We start from the raw sequence: 10052 nt of genomic DNA on the forward strand, positions 1-10052 counted from the left end.
CTCTATGTTTCATCACTCAGCAGATAAGTCTGTGCATCAGAGTTAGTATTCTGTCCAGGACATCAGAATTTTCAGTAATCTGCAAAGAGACAACCACTGCTCATTAAACATGTAGCAACTCCCGCTCTGTGAAGTGCTGAGGCGGCGTTTCTCATATTTGTGAAGGCTTTGCTAGCCGTGCGTTGCCGAATAGATGATGCTGAGTTGAGCCAGAAAGGTCAGAAAACTCGCCGCAGAGTTTAGCCCCCTGCTCTACTGAAGAAAAGTTGAAAGCGGAACACACAGCGTGGATGCGAGAACAAAAATTGATCAGCTCTAATTGAGCATGCACAGAAAGGAGGAATCAATAAAAGTTCAAATTGTAGTCGCTGCGTGACGCCCACAATTGGCCCTTTCTCACTCGTGCGCACGCGGAGTCGCAAATGACCAACTCTGGTCCTTGAGGGCCCCGATCCAGCAAGTTTTAGATGTTTCCCCCCCTACAACACACCTGATTCATAATCAGCTCATCAGTAAACTCTGAGAAGCCAGATAGCGATCCTGATCATTTGAATCAGGTGTGCTGAAGGAGGCAGATATCTAAAACACGACCAGAGTTGCGCACTTTTATCGTTATCGTCGTATGCCGCTGAAATTTTTCTTTGTCCCACTTTTCAGAATTTTTTCTTTGTCCCACTTTTGAGATTTTTGTTAAATCCCACTTTTCCGATTTTTTTCCCGATTTTATTTCTTTCCGAATCCAACTTTTCAGAATTGTTTCTCAGTACCACTTTTTATTTTATTTCTGAAGTGCTTAATAAGTACAGTTCAGTTCATCTCCAAAATGTGAGTCTTTTTTTATTAATTTTTTTTTTAATCGCAAGCCCCTCCTTAACATTGCATTATCGTTACTGTGCCTTCCTTCCTGTCTCGCTATAGTGGCAATTCAGTGTGTTTGACTCACGTAGAGTGAGAAGTTTGCTTTTTGCCTTCAAGTGATTGTTGCCCGAGTGACTGTTTTACATTTCATGTACATAGCTGATTGCAAATGACGTCCCTGGGGCACAAAAAAAAGCATATTTGATTTTAAAAATGCAAGTCATCGTCAAGGCCAAATAGGCCGCTTTGCTGCTCAGGATGCAAAGAAAGATCATATGTTTCTCTCATCGTTCTGGCGTGATTGACAGTCTGTGCCTCAGTGGCCAATCATTTTCAAAAGCCTGCTGGGAAATTCTCTCGTCTGCCTCTGACCTGTTCAACTTGGCAATAAATTGACATGTATAGGGGTGAGATTTGCATTTCCTCGTGTGGTTTTCTGCACGATGTAGCTCTCTGAATGCATGAGCAGGCGATAGAAAGGATAAAAAAAAAAAGAATTAAAAAAAGTCTGCCAGTCTATAGAAAATTGAGACAAGATAATTCTTTGCTAACCTTTTTTTTTTTTTTTAACCATTGATAATTCAAAATTCAACAATAGAAATTGTCAGGAAAAGCCTTCTAGAAGAGCTGAACTTTTTGGGGGGTTAATCAGAGGCATTTAAATGATTGCAAGTGTGTGCTGACACCCATTTCACTGAAGTTTGAAAGTGACAGGTTAATTCTGAAAGCAGCCACATCCCCATTTATAAAAGCGTGTGCACACTATTGCAATCATTGTTTTATTTATTTATTTATTTATTTTACTTTGCCTATCCACAGATATTTTTTTTTCAATTGGGTTGTACAAATTGTAGGTCACATTAATGGTGCAAACGGTTTTGAAGTAATTCATCATGGTGAAAAAAAAAAAATCTTTTTGACATGGGGATGTGTGGACTTTTTATATCCACTTTCTGTGTGACCTCATTTACAGTCGTGGCGGATGCAATTTGGCAAGGTAATTACTGTCATAGTTACCACAATGAAAGAACAGGTGGCGGTGGTGTGTGTCGAGATGGTATTTACATGTCAACCTCTATCTGTGGGCAGCTATAGATGATTATCCACGTTGAGACATGAAAGGTTGCAAAAGGGCAAAATGGTTTGAAATGCAACAGACGGCGCTTTTTTTTTTTCTTCCTCTTTCATCATTTGGCGTGATCGTTTTTCGTCACAGCACTCCTGTCACGTGCGTTTATTTAATGCCACAGTAACTATATAGAAGCTGTATGTTTTCACAGAACAAAATCCCTGCGTCACACACGCACACAAACACACTGATGTGACTAACCATCTCTAGCCTGCAGTCCATTATGCTTGAGGAAAATGAATGAAGTCAGACTGCAAGTCACACATCTAAGTGTTAAAAGCACCGTAAAATGCCATTTTCATCAGGAGTGCATGTGTGGACAATTGAGAGGAAAAAAACAATGACATTCAACCATCTTTGTGCGTTTTTCTGGATTGGCCTGAGGAAAAAGAAAATATGATTGCATTGTTTGATTAAGATTATACCTGCACTTGTTTAACCAGAACTCTGGTGAAATGTGCATAGCAACTCAAAAATCGATGTCCAAAAGACTATATGTCCTCTTTGAAAGTTCAAATTGATTTTATGCAGAAAACAACCATTGCAACAAGCCCCGCCTATTTGCACTTCAATATCTATCAACTTGTAGCATCTTGGTGTTGAAGTAAGAGGAGGAGCTTCATTTAGTCATACTATTTCCTTGGATAACAGAAAAAAAGTACTTTGTCGCCGATTTCTCGCAGATTTGTCCTATTTGCAGCATTTCTGGATGCTGCCAATACTTTGCAAATAGGAAAGTAGAAATTGGTGTCTCAGAAGGATGATGAAATGATACAGCTCAACTAAGAGACTGAAACCCTTGTATGTTGGGGAGGAGCTCAATTCAACCCGGGTTGTTAGCGGAAGATACAGAGAATTTTCGCTCTCCAACACATGAGCGTCCCGTGTATTTTATTTTCTTAATCAAATCATCTCTAAGTCATTTATTTTTAAGGGCAATGCAAGATTAATTTGAAATTGTACGCAAGTTTTGGCATCACAGTTTGTGCTATATTTACGTTTTTGTATTATTAATGTTGGCACTTATTAGAATAATAAAAATAAAAAAAATCAAGATGGGGCCTCGCAGTTTTTCACGATTTACAGATCAGATCACTTGCGAATAGGTGGGCTTTGTTGTATTCCCTTTCGAATAAACCCATAAAATCACATGTCTTTGTGTATCGTGACCAAGCTGGTGGGTGCTACTTCTCCTCTCCTCCCTCTTAGGGCGTGATTGAAAATGTTTTGGATCGGCATTGACACTCGGAGCAGAAGCCCTTTGAGTCCGGTGCGATATTCCTGGCGGATGAGGCAGTAGAGGACTGGGTTGAGGCAGCTGTTTGCCTGGGCCAGGCACACGGTCAGGGGGAAGGCGTAGGCCTGCGCGTTGTAGAAGGCTTTGCTGAAGGGCACCAGGTCCAACTTGATCAACACGCCCCACAGCGTCAGAGCCTGATTGGGCAACCAGCAGATGAAGAAGGACAGAACGACGATGGTGATGGAGCGGGTGACTTTGGAGCGACGGCGATGACGACCTCGCTCGCATTCGGACCTCTCTGCGACAGCCCCGCCGATGACGCTGCCCACCACTCGCTGGCTCAGGATGAACCTCAGGAGGAGGAGGTAGCACACGCTGATAATTATCAAAGGAAAGATAAATCCCAGAAGCACTTTTTGCAATTGGTAGAGCCCAAGGAGCATTTGAGGATCCAAGTGACCAGAATCTGATTCGGAGAACCTCACAAGGCAGAGCTCATCGTCAGCAGACACCTGTGAACACAACAGTTTGGTGACCTAAATCCAAATAACAGTTTTTGTACAAACGAAAAGTGACAAACCAGTGAGTACTTTCACCACCTCTGATGCTTAATGACAACAAACCTGAACTGTGGTGGAGTAGATGGAATGAGGCAACGTGGCCACCAGCGAGACCACCCAAATAGCCAAACTGGCCCACTTGGCTCGAGCAGCCGCCGTACTCGGGCTGGCGATCTTCAGAGAAGTGACCAGCGAGTGGTAGCGGGTCACGCTCATGGCGGTGAGGAAGAAGACGCTGGCGTACATGTTCATGGTGGTGACCGAGCTCACGATCTTGCACATGACCCTGCCGAAGGGCCAGCGGAAGTCCAGGACCGTGTCCACGGCCCAGAAGGGCAACGTGAGGACGAACTGGAGGTCAGTCAGCGCCAGGCTCATCACAAAACAGTCGATGGAGGAGTGTCGGTGACCTCGGCGGCGGAAGTGAAGCAGGAAGAGTGCCAGGAGGTTACCCACAAGCCCCAGGACACACACCACCAGGTAGACCAGAGCGATGAGGACTCGCACCTGCAGGACCAAATGGTTAACGTGAATCAATTTGAACTTAATTGTGTGTGTCGCAATATCCGAAGATAAAAAATCCAGTCCAAGCAGGCCAGACGCCGCTGTCAAACCACATTAATGAAGTCAATACACTAAATCAGGCGTGGGCAAACTACGGCCCGTGGGCCACATAAAAGTTTTGATCCGGCCCGCCGAACTTGAAAAAGATTAAATGAATAAGCCTTGTGAATGTTTTATTTTCTAAATACTGTGGTGTGTCAAAGACAGATATTTTGTTGTAATGCTTTTGTTCACTTTCGTTTAAAATTAAATGTATTTTTTTTCTCTCAGATGAGGTGAGGTTACCGAAAGACTCCATCCATCTGCTCCTGGTCCAGCCCCTCTGTCAAATTTTAGAACCCATTGTGGCCCGCCAATCAAAAAGTTTGTCCACCCTTGCACTAAATTGTTTTATGATAATACTCAACTATATTCTTTAGGGGTATAACAGAAACACATTTGAACGGAAAATCAGTTTTGATTCAAAAGATCCACTTTGCCACACCAAAATGTACCGTCCTACAATCGGATCTCACTCCATTTATCAAGGTACGTATCAAATCGTCTTTTTTTTTGGAGAGATGCACACTCCGAATATTTCTCGTTTCTTGCAGCTGTGACTGAAGTGTGTAAAGTCGTCAGTTGTCAGTGTATGGAGCGATGGACAGCCTCTCAAAATATCCGCTTTCTGCTTACTCTTGCGGGTTTTTGCTTCCTTGTGGCCATCAGCTTCTTCCTTGACGTTCACGCCAGTTTTTGTGATTCAATAAAAAAATATTATAGTGCAGTATATTAAATGTGTCGCCACGAAACCACAAACTGGATGGCGGTTTTTCAGGTTCCGCACGTTTGTTGGCTTGTGGTGCCCAATTACTTGGGCACAAAAATTGAGATGATTTTTTCTGTGATTGTCGCTCAGTGTGCAGTCGGTCTTGGTTTTTTATGTGTGAACGATGGTGCGCTGAACCTAGCTCATTCACGACAATTTTGTAAATCTGACCATTTTGCGGAGGTATGTGTGTGTTTGCTAGGACTGTCAAAATGAAAGCGTTTACTCTCGAGATTCATTTTCAAATTTTTAAAATGGTTCGATATTTTAACTCAGTTTTGTTGACTTCAAAAATAATTTGCATCTGGACATCTTTAGCACATCCTCTTACAACAAAACACCATGATCAAGTTGCCACAGGGTCTTGCTAACCAACACTGCTAGAGTGTGGTGCTTGTGAGCAGAACAAAATGTACTGAGAATTGTTTGAAAATTGCCTGCAATGACGCTGTCTAGATCGTATTCAAGGATCAAAATGAATTTATATATACATCATATTTGTTATTATTTATTTTTACATATATACATATATTTACTTTTACATTAATTCCAAAATATTATTCAATTAAATATCTGTTACAAGCTTCACACAAAATAATAGTTGAATTATGGGATGAATCACAATTAATTATTGATTTTTTTATTTTGCGATTAATCAGTTCAAAGTTTAATCGCTTGACAGCACTAGTGACAAATCTTCCATTTGAAAAAAATATCCGTGCAAGTTAGAATTATAACATCAAACCAAGTTTAACAAGATCTGATTGAGATTGCACATTTGGAAAAAAAAAAAGAAATATACCAGGTAAAATCCCAGTGATATTTTCATACACTCTTTTTGCCTGATCACAATCTGTAAGTGACCTTGAACATCTAGTAGCAAATTCTTTTAACATTTCACAACAAAATTAATTTACGAGATGGATTATTTTTACTTTCTTTTATTTTTCAATCAATGTTGGAGCCACACTTACCGCCATGTTGGCACTGTCTCCGTGCAGATCCACAGAAGATTCCTTGGAGAGAATGTGGAGCCAGCAGTTGAGGGACAGGTTCAAAGCTGCCAGGTTGGAGCCCGCTCCGCTTGGGTTGACCAATTTGGAGAATTCGCGCTCGTCCTCTTCTCCCCCACACGCGCTCAGCGCACCCTCGGGTGTCGAATCCGCGGCGCTACTGTTGCTTTGCATGGCTCAGTCGGTGAGACACTTTTAACGCAACTTGTCACCCACCTTCTCCCCTTTAGGACGGTTCATTTCCAAAGTGTGTTGCAGTGAGCCAGAATGAATTTCCATTGCGAGTATGTGTAGTGAGTAATTTCGGATAAAATCGCTAAAAGCTGAAAGGCTGTAATTATTTCGTGACAACCTAACTGTTGGAGTAATCACAAGTGTTGCAATCGCCACCTCTGTCCTGTCTGCAGGAGTGATGCTCACGCCATCCTAAGCCTTTTATATTCACTCATGTTCATCTTTTGGTCAGGTGGGGGCGCAATGCTCAAGGAGGCTGAATTTCGAACGTTTCAGTCATGCTTGCCGACCTTTATTGAGCTAAGGTACATATTTTATTGAAGGAAAATCTCACGGCGTACTGCTAGACAAATATGTTCAAAAATATTCACAGGTGGGTTTTGTGTCAAACTCATTTTTGTGGACGGGCTACATGGTTATTATGGTTTCCCTCAGAGGACCGTTCTGACTGTGAACCCTTATAAATGTATGATCACCTTACGTTATCACATACACACAACAAATTGATGGAAAGACAGTCAGTAATTATTTTTTCAGCAATTCTTCAATTTATTTTAAAAAGGGAGAAATTGGTAACAAATAAATGGCAATATCTCATATCTCAATGTTGTTAAAAGTGAAACTGTGCAAGAAACAGGAAGCTGACGCACACGACGATTTGACCATCGCGGGCCACATAAAATGAGGTCGCGGGGCAGAACTGGCTCACTGACCTTGAGTTTGACACCTGTGATCTAATGAAAGAGCATTTAACTCATTCACTGCCAGTCGTTTTCAAAGCCGTTTCCCATTTTTCAGCCCTTTTACAGCATTTGAACTGCTCATTGTGTTCTATGACAATATATGCACCAAACCCACCAAAGGATTGTCTTTCACCAAAAAAAAAATAAAAATGATTTCTAGCTTTTTTTTTATAGCAGTCAAACACAGGTGTCTGACCAAAAACTTGAGAAAACATTTTTGGGGAAAAAAATGTGTCAAGCAAGAACAATGACTGACGAGAATATTTTTTTACTTTCGTGACACCGCCAACAAAACAAGGCTGAGTGGGGGCTTTTTATGACAAAATATTCATTACAAATATTTTACCAAAATAAATATTAGATAATCCGTCCTAAAATATTTAATGAAACTTTATTGTGCTTTAAAGTTAAATACGACTAATGTACTATAATGGATTTTCTAAAAAAAAATTTTTTTAAAAAGTCACTAACATTAAGCAGTCATTTAGAATAGAATAGAAATAGAATAGAATAGAAATCCCTTTATTGTCATTGTACTCAAGTGTGCAACGAGATTAGAGGGCTCCCCTCTCCAGTGCAATACAACAATAATACAGACAAATATATAAATTAGATAAATAAAGAAGACAGTGCAATGGAATTCAGTACTGAATAGGGCATATAGAAACACATCACAATGCTGTTTTGCGAGGTTAGGGTGGTCTCGTGTGTGTGTGAGAGTTCAGTATGGAGATGGCTCTCGGAAAGAAACTGTTTCTCAGTCTATTGGTCCTTGATTTGATGCATCTGTAGCGCCTGCCAGAGGGCAACAGGTCGAACAGGTGTGAGTTTGGGTGGGTATTGTCATTGACGATGTTGAGAGCCCTTCTGAGGCACCGGGCGGTGTAGATGTCCGACAGTGGGGGGAGAGGGCAGCCAATAATCCTTTGCGCTGTTTTGACTGTCCTCTGGAGCCTCACTCTGTCCGCCTCAGTGCAGCCGCTGTACCAGGTGGAGACACAGTACGTCAGCAGGCTCTCGATGGACGAGTGGTAGAAGGCCAGCAGCAGCTTCCTGTCCAGGTTGAATTTCCTGAGGACTCTCAGGAAGTGCAGACGTTGGCGGACCTTCTTTACCACTGCTGTGGTGTTGTGACTCCAAGAAAGGTCATCGGAGATCTGTACTCCCAGGAACTTGAACGTGTGGACCCTCTCCACACACACGCCTTCGATGCAGAGGGGGGGCGGCAGCGTCTTGTTCCTCCTGAAGTCGACGACAATCTCCTTTGTTTTAGCAGAGTTAAGGTGCAGTCTGTTGTCCTTGCACCAAGTTGTCAGTCTCTTTACCTCCTCTCTGTAGGCTGTCTCGTCACCTTCCGAGATCAGACCGACCACTGTCGTGTCGTCAGCAAACTTGACGATGGTGTTGTTGCCGTGGGCCGGGCTGCAGTCGTAGGTGTAGAGGGCGTACAGGAGAGGGCTCAGCACGCATCCTTGGGGGGAACCGGTGCTCAGCATGAGGGTGGAGGACGTGTAGGGGCCGAGCAACACAGTCTGGGGTCTGTTTAATTCCCAATTTAATTCCCAACCGGACTTGCTTAAGATGTAGTTTCTCTTTGTTTTCGCCTTTTGCTTTGAACATGCACTGAGACAGATGGAAAGGCACTGACTGACTCTGAATCAGACGCTTCTCATTTGTATTCTCCAAAAGCATTTCACAGAACTTTCGTATGCAATAATGTTCCGAAATTTCATTGTCGAAAGTGTGCTGCACTGGTTTGCAGATAAATTCCCCCGAATGTCACCCTGTGCTCTTTTAATGAAGGAAAATGTGCGCACAAATAGCAGAGAAGTTAAAAGGCTGTTTTTGTTTCTGGGGAAAAGGATTGCTACTGGCTGAACACAAATGATTATTGTCAAGGAAAATGGTATCCAGTAACTTAAATTGCTTTTACGCCTCATTTACCTCACTCACGCGAGCACTGATAACATGCTGCAGCACCAAGGACCTTCAGTAAGTTTTAATCTGATGAGGAGAATGAAAAAGCTTTTTATATTCACGCTCACATGTGTCAAACATGGTGGAGGGTGTAAAAAAAAATAATGTGTCCTTAACACGTAGGACTTTCAGGCGATGGATTTGGAGTGAAAATGAGATTCTACGGGGAATTGAAAAAAATCATTCAACTCAAACGACAGATTTTACGTGATTTCTCTTGATGTTGCAGGTGGAAGTAATTTTGTGAATTCTGAGGGGGAGTCACACGTTATTTTGATTTAATTTTTACAAGCATTATTCTGCCACCTTTTTTGACGGTTTTAACATCCCACGTTTAATATCCGAATCCGCTCCGCATCGTTCCTACTTCAACATGTTCCAAAAAAAAAAAAAAATCACTTTGCGCAGGGCCTTTCTTTTCTCATACCCTTGATATTCACATTTTGCACAATTCCACCTTTGCCACTAAATATTTCCCCATTTATTTGCAACCCGACAATCAACAAATTGCTCCCTTTCGAAATTCCAAATGTTGGGATCATTCAATTGACTTTTGGAACCATTTTCAGCAAAAATTCCCACATACCATTTTTCACCAACAAATTGCACGTTTCCACCAAAATGTTGTGAATCGGCACTACATACTTAGATAAATGGACTTGACTTATGGAGAAGCAATCGCAATTGCAAGGACAAATCTACGATTTGAAATTAAGAATTTAAGGGGTGTTACGTGAAATGCTTTCTCCACAATTTAAAACATGTCTCAGAAGTTTTTATGGCATGTTTGTGAGACGCTTTCGTCAAAGCGCAACGACACAATTTTCGCCCATCCTTTCCCGACTTTGGGGCCACTGCTCGGTACGGCTTTCCCTTCAGCGGCTACGATCAGTGTTGCAAAAAGGAGAGTGCTTGTAAAGAGAGTA

General features: G+C 42.0%; 1 protein-coding gene across 1 annotated transcript; it reads right to left on the minus strand.

Moving 5' to 3' along the window:
- Positions 1–21: 21 nt before the first annotated feature.
- On the minus strand, positions 22–6554 carry LOC148325970 (relaxin-3 receptor 1-like). Its single transcript, XM_088310297.1, has 3 exons — positions 6134–6554; positions 3851–4294; positions 22–3739 (listed from the first exon to the last, which is right to left on the minus strand). Exons 1-3 carry the CDS (start codon positions 6344–6346, stop codon positions 3134–3136), a joined length of 1263 nt encoding a protein of 420 aa, XP_088166423.1. The 5' UTR covers positions 6347–6554; the 3' UTR covers positions 22–3133.
- Between the last annotated feature and the right edge of the window lie 3498 nt (positions 6555–10052).

This window comes from Idiotropiscis lumnitzeri, chromosome 12 (assembly GCF_059441095.1).
Source record: "Idiotropiscis lumnitzeri isolate Australia: NSW breed Sydney's pygmy pipehorse chromosome 12, RoL_Ilum_1.0, whole genome shotgun sequence".
Lineage (NCBI taxonomy): Eukaryota > Metazoa > Chordata > Actinopteri > Syngnathiformes > Syngnathidae > Idiotropiscis > Idiotropiscis lumnitzeri.

What these genes read in the sequence shown, in the direction of transcription:
- LOC148325970 (XM_088310297.1), bottom strand. Translation starts at nt 6,346, where the DNA reads ATGCAAAGCAACAGTAGCGCCGCGGATTCGACACCCGAGGGTGCGCTG. An exon ending in GAGACAGTGCCAACATGGCG is followed by an intron (nt 4,295 to 6,133) that starts GTAAGTGTGGCT and finishes TTGGTCCTGCAG; the next exon opens with GTGCGAGTCCTCATCGCTCT. An exon ending in TCTACTCCACCACAGTTCAG is followed by an intron (nt 3,740 to 3,850) that starts GTTTGTTGTCAT and finishes TTGTGTTCACAG; the next exon opens with GTGTCTGCTGACGATGAGCT.